The sequence below is a fragment of the Vigna unguiculata genome, chromosome 3 (assembly GCF_037176805.1).
Source record: "Vigna unguiculata cultivar grain cowpea cultivar isolate G323 ecotype 2 chromosome 3, ASM3717680v1, whole genome shotgun sequence".
Taxonomy (NCBI): Eukaryota; Viridiplantae; Streptophyta; class Magnoliopsida; order Fabales; family Fabaceae; genus Vigna; species Vigna unguiculata.
Genome location: NC_140794.1, coordinates 31,241,590 through 31,259,635, shown reverse-complemented (window position 1 = coordinate 31,259,635; position 18,046 = coordinate 31,241,590). Strand labels below are relative to the sequence as shown.

The 18,046-nt window shown below is 35.6% G+C and overlaps 1 protein-coding gene and 1 pseudogene across 1 annotated transcript; both read left to right on the top strand.

Annotated features, from left to right (window-relative positions):
* Positions 1-1,310: 1,310 nt before the first annotated feature.
* Positions 1,311-2,906, top strand: LOC146887703 (uncharacterized; annotated as a pseudogene).
* Positions 2,907-4,819: 1,913 nt separating this feature from the next.
* On the top strand, positions 4,820-5,868 carry LOC146887702 (uncharacterized). Its single transcript, XM_085670539.1, has 6 exons — positions 4,820-4,953; positions 5,028-5,189; positions 5,264-5,368; positions 5,438-5,513; positions 5,595-5,690; positions 5,773-5,868. Exons 1-6 carry the CDS (start codon positions 4,820-4,822, stop codon positions 5,866-5,868), a joined length of 669 nt encoding a protein of 222 aa, XP_085526665.1.
* The last annotated feature ends 12,178 nt before the right edge of the window (positions 5,869-18,046 follow it).

Here is an 18,046-nt window from a genome sequence, read left to right as displayed (position 1 = left end):
GACTTTCCAACTGTCTCCCGAACTGAAAATTTTGTGGATTCCATCGTGGAAGATCAACATGAAGAAGACAAATTAGAGGACATGATTCGTGATGTTGGCGCTGAAGCTTTTGCCCAAGCGCACGTGTATGAGACAATCTCTATTGATTCAGAGACTCCGTTGTATGTTGGTTCAACTAAGTTTACAAGGTTGTCAGCGGTGTTAAGATTTATGAATTTGAAGGCGACTAATGGGTGGACCGATAAGAGTTTCACAGAATTATTAGTGTTGTTGAATGAAATGCTTCCAGATGGAAATACACTACCCACTCGCAACTATGATGCCAAAAAAATTCTTTGTCCGATGGGTATGGAGTATAAACGGATACATGCATGTCCTAATGATTGCATACTCTATAGGAAAGAATTTGAAGGATTGAAAAAGTGTCTGAAGTGTGGCTTATCACGGTACAAGGAGAAAATCAACAATGAAGATAAAGGTGAGTTAGAAAAGGATGGACCCGCTTTGAAAGTAGTCTGGTACCTTCCAATCGTACCTAGACTTAAGCGTTTGTTTGCGAATCCAAAAGACGCTAAAAACCTTCGATGGCATGTAGATGAGAGAAGATGTGACGGCCTGCTTCGTCATCCAGCTGATTCAATGCAATGGAAAAATATTGATCACGAGTTCCCCCAATTCGGTGATTTAAGTACCAACCACAACTGCTGGCCCGTTATATTATTTATTTACAACTTGTCTCCTGGACTTTGCATGAAGATAAAGTACATCATGTTGTCTATGATGATATCCGGTCCAAGACAGCCTGGAAATGACATAGATGTTTATCTCAGTCCACTAGTTGAAGACTTGAAGATGTTGTGGGAGGATGGGGTTGAAACATTTGATGCTTTTACTTCTGAGACTTTCATGATGCGTGCAATGTTATTTTGCACAATTAATGATTTTCCAGCTTACGGTAATTTGTCAGGATATAGTGTCAAGGGTCATAAAGCATGTCCTATATGTGAAGAAAACACTGCAGCTCATCAATTGAAATACGGAAGGAAAACAGTATATATGCGCCATCGAAGATTTTTGCAATCAAATCATCCTTATCGAAGGTTAAAAAATCATTTAATGGACATCAAGAGAATGATGATGCACCAATTCCATTGAATGGCTTTCAAATTCATGAAAAAGTTAATAAAATACATCATGTATTTGGGAAAACCTCTAAGAAATCATCTACAACGAGCCCTTAGAAGAAAAAATCAATATTTTTTTATCTTCCATATTGGTCGAAGTTAGAGGTTAGACACTGCATAGATGTAATGCATGTGGAGAAGAATGTGTGTGATAGCTTGATTGGTACACTACTTAACATTCAAGGAAAGACAAAAGATGGAGTAAATGCTCGGTTGGATATGCTTGAAATGAATATTCGCAAAGACTTGGCACCAAGGGAGGCTGGTAAGCGTACTTATTTGCCTCCCGCATGTTACACCATGTCTAGACAAGAAAAGATAAGTTTTTGCCTTTGTCTTAAAAGTGTCAAGGTACCACAAGGATACTCTTCAAATATTAAGAGTTTAGTGTCAATGCAGGATTTGAAGCTTGTTGGCCTGAAGTCTCATGATTGTCACGTCTTAATGCAACAATTGTTACCGGTGGCTATTCGTGGAATTTTGCCAAAAAATGTTCGACAAACTATAACTCGTTTGTGTTAATTCTTCTCTTCAATTTGTAGTAAAGTCATCGATCCTTTAAAGTTAGATGACCTTCAAAGTCAGATTGTTATCATCTTGTGTCAGCTGGAGATGTTTTTCCCTCCATCCTTTTTTGATGTTATGGTACATTTGCTTGTTCATTTGGTAAGAGAAATCAAGTTCTATGGGCCAGTATACTTAAGATGGATGTATCCTATTGAACGCTATATGAAAATTTTGAAAGGGTACGTGAAAAATCAATATCGTCCAGAAGCTTCAATGATTGAAAGGTATATAGCAGAAGAAAGTATTGAGTTTTGTTCAAATTACATGACAAAAGCAAATCCGATAGGAGTTCCTCCTAAATCATGGTTGAACAGGTGTTCTATAAGTAACAACATCCGGGGTGTGAATGTGGTAACCAAATCTCGCGCAGAACTATTGCAAGCACATCTATACATATTGAACAACACTGATGAGGTGATCCCTTACTTATCTGCACATAAAGCCATTGTAAAGAAACAACATCCAAGACAATCAGAGAAATGGCAGTTGATGGAGCATAACAAAACGTTCATGCCTTGGTTTAAATCTGAGGTTTTGAAAGATTCACAATCTTCTGAGACTTTGATGTGGCTAGCAAATGGATTGAAATTTGATGTCGTAACTTCTACAGGTTATGAAATTAATAATTGCACATTCTACACAAAGTCTTTGGATGATAAAAGCACAATACAAAATAGTGGAGTGAGTCTTGAAGCTGAGTCGCTGCAATTTTCCACATCCAAAGATCAAAATCCGGTAATTGGGTCAATGACGTACTATGGTGTAATAGAAGAGATATGGGAGGTTGACTATATTGTGTTCACTATTCCACTCTTCAAATGTAAGTGGATTGATAATAAGAGTGGTGTCAAAATTGATGAATCGGGTATGACTCTAGTTGATTTTCGAAAGGTGGGTTATCGAGACGAGCCTTTTATCATGGCACATCAACCATCTCAAGTTTTTTATGTAAAAGATCCTGCAACTGAACATTGGTTTGTTGCTCTTCATGGCAAGAAACAAATTGATGTTAATGAAGAGAATTTGAGTAACCTTCATATTGCTAACACTCATCCATTTAAAACAGCGATAAATTTTGATGAGGCCCCAGTACTTGACGATGTACAAGCAATTCGGGAAGATCACGATGAGGGAATATACATGACCAATCCATAACTTTATGTATGAATCTGAATTGTTTATATAAATTTACGTGTTTTGTGAAATAATATGTTATTTGTTATTAATCTTTTGTATTTTTTTCTTTTAACAACAGATATATGGCTGACCATCAGACTTCATCATCATCATCGGAGGAGGATGAATTGCCTAAAAAGAGAACCACCAGAGGAGCCACTAGATTGAGGAAGCTCATGTTGAGAAAAGCTAAAGGTAAGAAGACTCATGTCATTATTGACGTCATCATTGGTCAAGCTTCAGGTCGTAATGAAGACCTCTTTAGAAGCTATTTAGGAGTACTGGCACGTGACAGAATATCCATCCTTACTCCTAGTTTCGATCATGTGTCTGAAGTTCAACGGAACATGATATGGCAGGATCTAACGGTAAATTATGTCACGTAATTTTTTTAATTTATATTTTTATTATATTGGTAAAACACTTATTGATGTTCATTTTCTTTATTGCAGACGACATTTGATATTCCAAATGTGCCGACACTTAAACATAGATGTCTAGCAGCAGTCGCCGAAGATTTTCGTGGTTTTAAGACAAAACTAACGTCTAGGTATGTCTATGGATCTAAAAAGAATGAAGATCCACGTGAGCTATACACTTCAATTGATGAAGACACTTGGCGTCAGTTTGTTGAGTCTCGTACATCTGAGCGATGGAAGGTTAGTTTACTTGAATTCAAAAATTTGTTGAAATTGTCTACAAGTTGAACTAATTCATAAAATCAATTATATGTTACAGGAAATAAGGACAAAAGCCCAAGCAATAAGTAAAAAAATAAAAACCCACACATATTGTCTCGTGGTGGGTATAGAAAGCTTGAAGAAAAGATATTGAAGGAAAAAGAAAAATCTAGGTCCCCACCTTCTGAAGATGATTGTCTTGCGCCTCCTTCACCACCATCTCATCATCAAAAGTGGAAGTTAGCCCGCCTACGATCATCGGGCACCTACACTTCCGAAACTGCACGAGAAATCTCTGAAAAAATTGTAAGAGTTAACTTTACTAAAACATTAATATCATTTTATACCGAGTTTCTCTTAATTTTCTTGTGTTATATTGTAGGACTCCTTGGTTGAGCAGAGCTCCCAAGGTACTTTCATTCTAGAAGGTCGTCATGATATTCTTGCTACTGCAATTGGACGACCTGAGCACCCCGGACGTGTGCGTGCTGCTGGATCAGGAGTCGGCATTCGTCAATTTTTTGGTGGCTCCTCTAGTCAATCTTCATGGACACATAGTGCTGAGTATGAAGAAAAACTGACTCAATGGTTGACAGAACAAATCATTGAAAGCGTTATGCGTCAATTCGAGCAACATTTTGGTGGTCATGGCAACCCTCCGCAACTAATTCCCCAAGCAGAACCTTTTGTGCCCCCAACAGGTAGAAGCAAAAAGGGGAGTTGCTCGGGTCCAGCTGTACCAGGGGATGATGCAGACAACACTCATCGATGTGAACTATATGTTCTGCATGGTACAGGGAAGACACTAGTTGCTCGTGGAACAAAATTTGAGGCAGCCACTATTCTTCATGGTATGGAGCTGGCGGATGATGAGGTTAAGGTCACTGTAGAGGAAGTTATTATACCAGATGCTTTAGTTCCTGTGCCAACAGATGAGGTATATACTGTGGCACAGGCATTTCAGTATTTCCTCGCCTGGCCTAAAGATTTAGTTGGTTTTATTTCTGACCCTTCGGTATGGATCCCCAAACTCACCTTATAGTACTTTGCATTTTAAGTTTACATGTTATTTATGTTCACAATCAAATTATTTTTTCCATGTACTAATAGTCGCATGAAGTGGAAAGTCCTGAACCTATGAAGATTCCAATATCTTTGGACGATCCTCTTGGTGCATTACACCAGCTTGCTGACATCATTAGTGATAAGCCGATGGTAGTTCCATGGGATTCTGATGTAATTGGGAGAGATAGTGACATCCCAATGTACCTGCATAAGCAAGATGTCTTAGAGCTTGCGTCGGGTACAGAAGAACTGAATATTACCCTTATTCAGTTATGGATGATGTAAGCATCTAAACTATTCATTATGTTTAATTAATTTATATAGTAACTTATATTAAATAAATGTTTTTGTCCAGGTATATTTTTAGTGTCAGTAACAATATGGGGTTGAGTGATGTATATGGGTTCACAGACCCCCAACTCACTCATGTAGGCAATAAATTTGATGACATTCAAGCATACGTCACTGAATGCTTTGGACAAGGGAAGAAAATATATTTTGTCCCTTATATTTCTGGGTAAGTGTAGTTTGTTGACTTCTAATTATAATATATTATTTTAAGGTACAACAACGAATTTTGTTTTATTGCAGGCATCATTGGCAACTAGTTGTAATTTCCATGAAGGACAACATTGCTGTGTGGCTTTGTTCCTTGCACAGGCCTCCTCCTAACCATCTGAGACAAGTTATAGATTGGTAAGAACCTTAATTTTATGAACTTTCTTTCTTATATAATTGTATCTTAACACCTTACCTTTTTCATAGTTCAATCGCTGGACATAGCATGTTGTTAGGGAAATCAACTGCTATGACAAAAAGGCTAGCATGGTTGAGCCTCAAGGTTTGCTATTTTGGTCTATAGTATTATAATTATTCAATTTCTTTTCTTCATCAATTACTTATATATTTGCATTCATTGTAGTGTAATTTACAAACCGGCTCATATGAGTGCGGTTACTATGTAATGCAATGGATATCAACCATTGTACGTGCTCGTATCACAAGTGGTTGGGAAACGGTAATTGTTTCACTATATGAAATACTTATATGCAATTTTGGCTTAGTTTATATACTAATTTAAATTATTCTCTTGTGTGCAGAGATTTGGTACTAGTACATCAATCCCCGCCAAGTCCATCAAATATTTAAGGATAGCTTTGGCAAAGTATATTATTCAAATGTACAATAGTACTTAGTATATTTGTTTATGGAAGCACATGATATTGTAATGAGTGCTACAATATGAATAGTATTTAAGTATTGTAATGAGTCCATCAATTATAATATGATATTATTTTTGGCTGGGTTTGTATTTCTGGTTCAAAATTTGCAGGTTAAATGTGTTAGATTTGAATGAAATAGGACCAGAATTTAAAAAAAAAATAGCTTTATGCCTCGGTTGTAACCAAAACCGAGGCAGAAGATCATTCGAATTTTTAATTTTTTTTAAATGGCCATATGCCTCGGTTAGACCAGAACCGAGGCAGTAAATTTCACTTTCTGTCGCGGTCAAAACAGACCCGAGGCAGAAAGTATATTAAATTTTTTTTATTTTTTGAATTTCTGGTACGCATTAGGCCTCGGTTGGGCGGAAACCGAGGCAGTAAATATTTTATATGCCTCGGGTTGTAACCGAGGCATAAACTACTGGCTTTTTACCTCGGTCGTATATGCAGCGGTTCCGGACCCAAACCAAAAGCTGAAAATAACCGCTGTCATTTCCCTTCCCTACACTAGTGTCAATGTCATCCCGCTTAAAGCTATTAATTAATGATCCACTCAAGCTAATAATGATCCGCTACTTAATGGTTGATTGTAACTGAAATTAAGGCTACCACAAGTCATCCACAAACTTTGAGCAAAGGTCCTCTTGATCTTCCAAAGGTTGGTTCTTAACTTGTCATATGGGCCCTTATTTCAACTTGAAGATAAAGCAAAACTAAAGCCCATTAATTGGTTAAGCACAAACACAATTTGGTCAACCAATTTTACAAAGCATTGGCCCCTTATTTAAATAAAAGAAACTGTATTAACACGGCGCAATAGTCATCCTCCATTTGACCCATATGCAATTCACATCATACCCTCCTTCTTCGAGAAGATTTGTCCCGAATCTTAAAACACCAGTTTTAATGTAAGTTTATTATGATCTTGTGAAGGACTATTATTTTTTCACAAGTTGAAACTAATTCTCTTTTTCCAGGATCAAATTCAACTTGATATTTGTTACTTTCCAATGGTTGCAATCCGTCGATAACATTTCTTGGTAACAGTACCCCACCTTGATATGTAACAATAAATAATTTCATGCATTGTGTTTGACGAATTGGCTTCTTATCGACAGATCAAATGCATAATAAAGCACTATGAACAAGCTTCCTTTTTAAACATGGAAGTTCATGTGTTTCATTCACATGCTTATCCTGTTGTTCCTGTAAAATGACATCACAAACGGTAGAAGAAAAAATATTGACGAATAAAATTTCTCTAGTTCCATTTATTTTTCTTTATTTTCCCTTCCTTTTGTAGTTTATATTACTTCTTTTTCTACTCTTTCTTTTTCTGTTTTCTCCTTCAGCCTACGTTGATCCTTACTGACTTGTCTTGGTGTCATAAATTTCTACTTCTATTGATGTCCCTCATGCCTCAAATAAAGGGAACGTTCATCAAGATGGAGTATTTTAAAACGAAGCCATGCCCAACCCAAAAGAAGATGACAAGAGTAAATGGGAGTAATATCACATAATACTTCTTTCACACATTGCCATGTACTGAATTTGATCCATGCTTGATCCAGACGAAAGGTTTCTGGTAACTAGAGTTTCTCCACCAATCTTTGGCTCACAACATTATTTTCGCTTTCGTAATCGAATGCAACTAAACCATGGATGGCCTTCGGTTAAACACTTTGTATAATAAACTTCCTTTCCTATTCCAAATCTAGATAGCCAGGCTCTAAATACCAAATGATGTGAATCCACAGGGTTCAATTTGTCTGATTGATCTATCATTGTTGGAATGCTAACAAGCAAGAAATTTGAGAAATTATTTAAAACGAGAAAATGGAAACATAAAAGAAGATGGAACGGAAATTGGTAGACATCACACTTCCAAGAATGGAAGATAAGCCTAAGAGTTGAAACACACAAAGGGATAAAGGACCTTTGATTAAACTCATGGATTCTTGAATCACTCAAGAACTTAGGAGAATAACTCTCACTAAGATAGATGCGATAAAACTCGTTTATTTTCTGAATAAAAGTCAGCTTGCCTTCATTGATGAAAATGGTTCAACTTATATAGGAGCTTTAACCAATAGAATTACAAAAGACACATAAATTTAAATATCATCCCGCTTAAAGCTATTAATTAATGATCCACTCAAGCTAACAACGATTTGCTACTTAATGGTTGATTGTAACTGAAATTAAGGCTACCAAAAGTCATCCACAAACTTTGAGAAAAGGTCCTCTTGATCTTCCAAAGGTTGGTTCTTAAGTTGGCATATGGACCCTTATTTCAAGTTGAAGATAAAGCAAAACTAAAGCCCATTAATTGGCTAAGCACAAACACAATTTGGTCAGCCAATTTTACAAAGCATTGGGCGCTTATTTAAATAAAAGAAACTGCATCAACACGACGCATTAGTCATCCTCCATTTGACCCATATGCAATTCACATCATACCCTCCTTATCGAGAAGATTTGTCCTGAATCTTAAGACACCAGTTTTAATGTAAGTTTATTATGATCTTGTGAAGGACTTTTATTTTTTCACAAGTTGAAACTAATTCTCTTCTTCCAAGATCAAATTCAACTTGATATTTATTACTTTCCAATGGTTGCAATCCGTCGATAACATTTCTTGGCAACAGTACCCCACCTTGATATGTAACAATAAATAATTTCATGCATTGTGTTTGACGAATTTGCTTCTTATCGACAGACCAAATGCATAATAAAGCACTATGAACAAGTTTCCTTTTTAAACATTGAAGTTGGTGTGTTTCATTCACATGCTTATCCTTTAGTTCCTGTAAAATGACATCACAAACTGTAGAAGAAAAAACATTGACGAATAAAATTTCTCTAGTTCCATTTATTTTTCTTTATTTTCCCTTCCTACTGCAGTTTATATTACTTCTTTTTCTACTCTTTCTTTTTCTGTTTTCTCCTTCATTCTACGTTGATCCTTACTGAGTTTTCTTGGTGTCATAAATTTCTACTTCTTTTGATGTCCCTCATGCCTCAAATAAAGGGAACGTTCATCAAGTTGGAGGACAAAAGACTCAGAAATTTCAATATCATCCCGCTTAAAGCTATTAATTAATGATCCACTCAAGCTAATAACGATGCGCTACTTAATGGTTGATTGTAACTGAAATTAAGGCTACCAAAAGTCATCCAGAAACTTTGAGCAAAGGTCATCTTGATCTTCCAAAGGTTGGTTCTTAAGTTGGCATATGGACCCTTATTTCAACTTGAAGATAAAGCAAAACTAAAGCCCATTAATTGGTTAAGCACAAACACAACTTGGTCAGCCAATTTTACAAAGCATTGGGCCCTTATTTAAATAAAAGAAACTGTATCAACACGGCGCATTAGTCATCCTCCATTTGACCCATATGCAATTCACATCATACCCTCCTTCTTCGATAAGATTTGTCCCGAATCTTAAGACACCAGTTTTAATGTAAGTTTATTATGATCTTGTGAAAGACTTTTATTTTTTCACAAGTTGAAACTAATTCTCTTCTTCCAGGATCAAATTCAACTTGATATTTGTTACTTTCCAATGGTTCCAATCCATCGATAACATTTCTTGGCAACAGTACCCCACCTTGATATGTAACAATAAATAATTCCATGCATTGTGTTTGACGAATTTGCTTCTTATCGACAGACCAAATGCATAATAAAGCACTATGAACAAGCTTCCTTTTTAAACATGGAAGTTGGTGTGTTTCATTCACATGCTTATCCTTTTGTTCTTGTAAAATGACATCACAAACTGTAGAAGAAAAAACATTGACGAATAAACTTTCTCTAGTTCCATTTATTTTTCTTTATTTTCCCTTCCTTCTGCAGTTTATATTACTTCTTGTTCTATTCTTTCTTTTCTTTTTCTCCTTCAGCCTTCGTTTATCCTTACTGACTTGTCTTGGTGTCATAAATTACTACTTCTTTTGATGTCCCTCATGCCTCAAATAAAGGGAACGTTCATCAAGATGGAGTGTTTCAAAACGAAGCCATGCCCATCCCAAAAGAAGATGACAAGAGTCCATGGGAGCAATATCACATAATACTTCTTTCACACATTGCCATGTACTGAATTTGATCCATGCTTGATCCAGATGAAAGGTTGCTGGTAACTGGAGTTTCTCCACCAATCTTTGGCTCACAACATTGTTTTCGCTTCCGTAATCGAATGCAACTAAACATGGATGGCCTTCGGTTAAACACTTTGTATAATAAACATCCTTTCCTATTCCAAATCTAGATAGTCAGGCTTTGAATACCAAATGATGTGAATCCACAGGGTTCGATTCATTTGACTGATTTATGATTGTTGGAATGCCAACAAGCAAGAAATTTGAGAAATTATTTAAAACGAGAAAATGGAAACATAAAAGAAGATGGAACAGAAATTGAGAGACATCACACTTTCAAGAATGGAAGATAAGCCTAAGAGTTGAAATACACAAAGGGATAAAGGACCTTTGATTAAACTCATGGATTCTTGAATCACTCAAGAACTTAGGAGAGTCACTCTCACTAAGATAGATGAGATAAAACTCGTTTATTTTCTGAATAAAACTCAGCTTGCCTTCATTGATGAAAATGGTTCAACTTATATAGGAGCTTTAACCAATAGAATTACAAAAGACACATAAATTTAAATATCATCCCGCTTAAAGCTATTAATTAATGATCCACTCAAGCTAATGACGATGCGCTACTTAATGGTTGATTGTATCTGAAATTAAGGCTACCAAAAGTCATCCACCTCTATATGTAACAATAAATAATTCCATGTATTGTGTTTGACGAATTTGCTTCTTATCGACGGCCCAAATGCATAATAAAGCACTATGAACAAGCTTCCTTTTTAAACATGGAAGTTGGTGTATTTCATTCACATGCTTATCCTTTAGTTCCTGTAAAATGACATCACAAACTGTAGAAGAAAAAACATTGACGAATAAACTTTCTCTAGTTCCATTTATTTTTCTTTATTTTCCCTTCCTACTGCAGTTTATATTACTTCTTTTTCTACTCTTTCTTTTTCTGTTTTCTCCTTCAGCCTACGTTGATCCTTACTGAGTTGTCTTGGTGTCATAAATTTCTACTTCTTTTGATGTCCCTCATGCCTCAAATAAAGGGAACGTTCATCAAGTTGGAGGACAAAAGACTCAGAAATTTCAATATCATCCCGCTTAAAGCTATTAATTAATGATCCACTCAAGCTAATAACGATGCGCTACTTAATGGTTGATTGTAACTGAAATTAAGGCTACCAAAAGTCATCCAGAAACTTTGAGCAAAGGTCATCTTGATCTTCCAAAGGTTGGTTCTTAAGTTGGCATATGGACCCTTATTTCAACTTGAAGATAAAGCAAAACTAAAGCCCATTAATTGGTTAAGCACAAACACAACTTGGTCAGCCAATTTTACAAAGCATTGGGCCCTTATTTAAATAAAAGAAACTGTATCAACACGGCGCATTAGTCATCCTCCATTTGACCCATATGCAATTCACATCATACCCTCCTTCTTCGATAAGATTTGTCCCGAATCTTAAGACACCAGTTTTAATGTAAGTTTATTATGATCTTGTGAAAGACTTTTATTTTTTCACAAGTTGAAACTAATTCTCTTCTTCCAGGATCAAATTCAACTTGATATTTGTTACTTTCCAATGGTTCCAATCCATCGATAACATTTCTTGGCAACAGTACCCCACCTTGATATGTAACAATAAATAATTCCATGCATTGTGTTTGACGAATTTGCTTCTTATCGACAGACCAAATGCATAATAAAGCACTATGAACAAGCTTCCTTTTTAAACATGGAAGTTGGTGTGTTTCATTCACATGCTTATCCTTTTGTTCCTGTAAAATGACATCACAAACTGTAGAAGAAAAAACATTGACGAATAAACTTTCTCTAGTTCCATTTATTTTTCTTTATTTTCCCTTCCTTCTGCAGTTTATATTACTTCTTGTTCTATTCTTTCTTTTCTTTTTCTCCTTCAGCCTTCGTTTATCCTTACTGACTTGTCTTGGTGTCATAAATTACTACTTCTTTTGATGTCCCTCATGCCTCAAATAAAGGGAACGTTCATCAAGATGGGGTGTTTCAAAACGAAGCCATGCCCATCCCAAAAGAAGATGACAAGAGTCCATGGGAGCAATATCACATAATACTTCTTTCACACATTGCCATGTACTGAATTTGATCCATGCTTGATCCAGATGAAAGGTTGCTGGTAACTGGAGTTTCTCCACCAATCTTTGGCTCACAACATTGTTTTCGCTTCCGTAATCGAATGCAACTAAACATGGATGGCCTTCGGTTAAACACTTTGTATAATAAACATCCTTTCCTATTCCAAATCTAGATAGTCAGGCTTTGAATACCAAATGATGTGAATCCACAGGGTTCGATTCATTTGACTGATTTATGATTGTTGGAATGCCAACAAGCAAGAAATTTGAGAAATTATTTAAAACGAGAAAATGGAAACATAAAAGAAGATGGAACAGAAATTGAGAGACATCACACTTTCAAGAATGGAAGATAAGCCTAAGAGTTGAAATACACAAATGGATAAAGGACCTTTGATTAAACTCATGGATTCTTGAATCACTCAAGAACTTAGGAGAGTCACTCTCACTAAGATAGATGAGATAAAACTCGTTTATTTTCTGAATAAAACTCAGCTTGCCTTCATTGATGAAAATGGTTCAACTTATATAGGAGCTTTAACCAATAGAATTACAAAAGACACATAAATTTAAATATCATCCCGCTTAAAGCTATTAATTAATGATCCACTCAAGCTAATGACGATGCGCTACTTAATGGTTGATTGTATCTGAAATTAAGGCTACCAAAAGTCATCCACCTCTATATGTAACAATAAATAATTCCATGTATTGTGTTTGACGAATTTGCTTCTTATCGACGGCCCAAATGCATAATAAAGCACTATGAACAAGCTTCCTTTTTAAACATGGAAGTTGGTGTATTTCATTCACATGCTTATCCTTTAGTTCCTGTAAAATGACATCACAAACTGTAGAAGAAAAAACATTGACGAATAAACTTTCTCTAGTTCCATTTATTTTTCTTTATTTTCCCTTCCTACTGCAGTTTATATTACTTCTTTTTCTACTCTTTCTTTTTCTGTTTTCTCCTTCAGCCTACGTTGATCCTTACTGAGTTGTCTTGGTGTCATAAATTTCTACTTCTTTTGATGTTCCTCATGCCTCAAATAAAGGGAACGTTCATCAAGTTGGAGGACAAAAGACTCAGAAATTTCAATATCATCCCGCTTAAAGCTATTAATTAATGATCCACTCAAGCTAATAACGATGCGCTACTTAATGGTTGATTGTAACTGAAATTAAGGCTACCAAAAGTCATCCAGAAACTTTGAGCAAAGGTCATCTTGATCTTCCAAAGGTTGGTTCTTAAGTTGGCATATGGACCCTTATTTCAACTTGAAGATAAAGCAAAACTAAAGCCCATTAATTGGTTAAGCACAAACACAACTTGGTCAGCCAATTTTACAAAGCATTGGGCCCTTATTTAAATAAAAGAAACTGTATCAACACGGCGCATTAGTCATCCTCCATTTGACCCATATGCAATTCACATCATACCCTCCTTCTTCGATAAGATTTGTCCCGAATCTTAAGACACCAGTTTTAATGTAAGTTTATTATGATCTTGTGAAAGACTTTTATTTTTTCACAAGTTGAAACTAATTCTCTTCTTCCAGGATCAAATTCAACTTGATATTTGTTACTTTCCAATGGTTCCAATCCATCGATAACATTTCTTGGCAACAGTACCCCACCTTGATATGTAACAATAAATAATTCCATGCATTGTGTTTGACGAATTTGCTTCTTATCGACAGACCAAATGCATAATAAAGCACTATGAACAAGCTTCCTTTTTAAACATGGAAGTTGGTGTGTTTCATTCACATGCTTATCCTTTTGTTCCTGTAAAATGACATCACAAACTGTAGAAGAAAAAACATTGACGAATAAACTTTCTCTAGTTCCATTTATTTTTCTTTATTTTCCCTTCCTTCTGCAGTTTATATTACTTCTTGTTCTATTCTTTCTTTTCTTTTTCTCCTTCAGCCTTCGTTTATCCTTACTGACTTGTCTTGGTGTCATAAATTACTACTTCTTTTGATGTCCCTCATGCCTCAAATAAAGGGAACGTTCATCAAGATGGGGTGTTTCAAAACGAAGCCATGCCCATCCCAAAAGAAGATGACAAGAGTCCATGGGAGCAATATCACATAATACTTCTTTCACACATTGCCATGTACTGAATTTGATCCATGCTTGATCCAGATGAAAGGTTGCTGGTAACTGGAGTTTCTCCACCAATCTTTGGCTCACAACATTGTTTTCGCTTCCGTAATCGAATGCAACTAAACATGGATGGCCTTCGGTTAAACACTTTGTATAATAAACATCCTTTCCTATTCCAAATCTAGATAGTCAGGCTTTGAATACCAAATGATGTGAATCCACAGGGTTCGATTCATTTGACTGATTTATGATTGTTGGAATGCCAACAAGCAAGAAATTTGAGAAATTATTTAAAACGAGAAAATGGAAACATAAAAGAAGATGGAACAGAAATTGAGAGACATCACACTTTCAAGAATGGAAGATAAGCCTAAGAGTTGAAATACACAAAGGGATAAAGGACCTTTGATTAAACTCATGGATTCTTGAATCACTCAAGAACTTAGGAGAGTCACTCTCACTAAGATAGATGAGATAAAACTCGTTTATTTTCTGAATAAAACTCAGCTTGCCTTCATTGATGAAAATGGTTCAACTTATATAGGAGCTTTAACCAATAGAATTACAAAAGACACATAAATTTAAATATCATCCCGCTTAAAGCTATTAATTAATGATCCACTCAAGCTAATGACGATGCGCTACTTAATGGTTGATTGTATCTGAAATTAAGGCTACCAAAAGTCATCCACCTCTATATGTAACAATAAATAATTCCATGTATTGTGTTTGACGAATTTGCTTCTTATCGACGGCCCAAATGCATAATAAAGCACTATGAACAAGCTTCCTTTTTAAACATGGAAGTTGGTGTATTTCATTCACATGCTTATCCTTTAGTTCCTGTAAAATGACATCACAAACTGTAGAAGAAAAAACATTGACGAATAAACTTTCTCTAGTTCCATTTATTTTTCTTTATTTTCCCTTCCTACTGCAGTTTATATTACTTCTTTTTCTACTCTTTCTTTTTCTGTTTTCTCCTTCAGCCTACGTTGATCCTTACTGAGTTGTCTTGGTGTCATAAATTTCTACTTCTTTTGATGTTCCTCATGCCTCAAATAAAGGGAACGTTCATCAAGTTGGAGGACAAAAGACTCAGAAATTTCAATATCATCCCGCTTAAAGCTATTAATTAATGATCCACTCAAGCTAATAACGATGCGCTACTTAATGGTTGATTGTAACTGAAATTAAGGCTACCAAAAGTCATCCAGAAACTTTGAGCAAAGGTCATCTTGATCTTCCAAAGGTTGGTTCTTAAGTTGGCATATGGACCCTTATTTCAACTTGAAGATAAAGCAAAACTAAAGCCCATTAATTGGTTAAGCACAAACACAACTTGGTCAGCCAATTTTACAAAGCATTGGGCCCTTATTTAAATAAAAGAAACTGCATCAACACGGCGCATTAGTCATCCTCCATTTGACCCATATGCAATTAACATCATACCCTCCTTCTTCGAGAAGATTTGTCCCGAATCTTAAGACACCAGTTTTAATGTAAGTTTATTATGATCTTGTGAAAGACTTTTATTTTTTCACAAGTTGAAACTAATTCTCTTCTTCCAGGATCAAATTCAACTTGATATTTGATACTTTCCAATGGTTCCAATCCATCGATAACATTTCTTGGCAACAGTACCCCACCTTGATATGTAACAATAAATAATTCCATGCATTGTGTTTGACGAATTTGCTTCTTATCGACAGACCAAATGCATAATAAAGCACTATGAACAAGCTTCCTTTTTAAACATGAAAGTTGGTGTGTTTCATTCACATGCTTATCCTTTTGTTCCTGTAAAATGACATCACAAACTGTAGAAGAAAAAACATTGACGAATAAACTTTCTCTAGTTCCATTTATTTTTCTTTATTTTCCCTTCCTTCTGCAGTTTATATTACTTCTTGTTCTATTCTTTCTTTTCTTTTTCTCCTTCAGCCTTCGTTTATCCTTACTGACTTGTCTTGGTGTCATAAATTACTACTTCTTTTGATGTCCCTCATGCCTCAAATAAAGGGAACGTTCATCAAGATGGAGTGTTTCAAAACGAAGCCATGCCCATCCCGAAAGAAGATGACAAGAGTCCATGGGAGCAATATCACATAATACTTCTTTCACACATTGCCATGAACTGAATTTGATCCATGCTTGATCCAGATGAAAGGTTGCTGGTAACTGGAGTTTCTCCACCAATCTTTGGCTCACAACATTGTTTTCGCTTCCGTAATCGAATGCAACTAAACATGGATGGCTTTCGGTTAAACACTTTGTATAATAAACATCCTTTCCTATTCCAAATCTAGATAGTCAGGCTTTGAATACCAAATGATGTGAATCCACAGGGTTCAATTCATTTGACTGATCTATGATTGTTGGAATGCCAACAAGCAAGAAATTTGAGAAATTATTTAAAACGAGAAAATGGAAACATAAAAGAAGATGGAACAGAAATTGAGAGACATCACACTTTCAAGAATGGAAGATAAGCCTAAGAGTTGAAATACACAAAGGGATAAAGGACCTTTGATTAAACTCATGGATTCTTGAATCACTCAAGAACTTAGGAGAGTCACTCTCACTAAGATAGATGAGATAAAACTCGTTTATTTTCTGAATAAAACTCAGCTTGCCTTCATTGATGAAAATGGTTCAACTTATATAGGAGCTTTAACCAATAGAATTACAAAAGACACATAAATTTAAATATCATCCCGCTTAAAGCTATTAATTAATGATCCACTCAAGCTAATGACGATGCGCTACTTAATGGTTGATTGTATCTGAAATTAAGGCTACCAAAAGTCATCCAAAAACTTTGAGAAAAGGTCCTCTTGATCTTCCAAAGGTTGGTTGTTAAGTTGGCAAATGGACCCTTATTTCAACTTGAAGATAAAGCAAAACTAAAGCCCATTAATTGGTTAAGCACAAACACAATTTGGTTAGCCAATTTTACAAAGCATTGGGCCCTTATTTAAATAAAAGAAACTGCATCAACAAGGCGCATTAGTCATCCTCCATTTGACCCATATGCAATTCACATCATACCCTCCTTTATCGAGAAGATTTGTTCTGAATCTTAAAACACCAGTTTTAATGTAAGTTTATTATGATCCTGTGAAGGACTTTTATTTTTTTCACAAGTTGAAATTAAGTCTCTTCTTCCAGGAACAAGTTCAACTTGATATTTGTTACTTTCCAATGGTTGCAATCCGTCGATAACATTTCTTGGCAACAGTACCCCACCTTGATATGTAACAATAATAATTCCATGCATTGTGTTTGACGAATTTGCTTCTTCTCGACGCACCAAATGCATAATAAAGCACAATGAACAAGCTTCCTTTTTAAACATGGAAGTTGGTGTGTTTCATTCACATGCTTATCCTTTTGTTCCTCTAAAATAACATCACAAACTGTAGAAGAAAAGCATTGACGAATAAACTTTCTCTAGTTCCATTTCTTTTTCTTTATTTTCCCTTCCTTCTGCAGTTTATATTACTTCTTGTTCTATTCTTTCTTTTCCTTTTTCTCCTTTAGCCTACGTTGATCCTTACTGACTTGTCTTGGTGTCATAAATTTCTACTTCTTTTGATCTCCCTCATGCCTCAAATAAAGGGCACGTTCATCAAGATGGAGTAATTTAAAACGAAGCCATGCCCATCCTAAAAGAAGATGACAACAGTCCATGGGAGCAATATCACATAATACTTCTTTCATACATTGCCATGTACTGAATTTGATGCATGCTTAATCCAGATGAAAGGTTGCTGGTAACTGGTGTTTCTCCACCAATCTTTAGCTCACAA

What these genes read in the sequence shown, in the direction of transcription:
- LOC146887702 (XM_085670539.1), top strand. Translation starts at nt 4,820, where the DNA reads ATGGTAGTTCCATGGGATTCTGATGTAATTGGGAGAGATAGTGACATC. An exon ending in CTTATTCAGTTATGGATGAT is followed by an intron (nt 4,954 to 5,027) that starts GTAAGCATCTAA and finishes GTTTTTGTCCAG; the next exon opens with GTATATTTTTAGTGTCAGTA. An exon ending in TCACAAGTGGTTGGGAAACG is followed by an intron (nt 5,691 to 5,772) that starts GTAATTGTTTCA and finishes TCTTGTGTGCAG; the next exon opens with AGATTTGGTACTAGTACATC.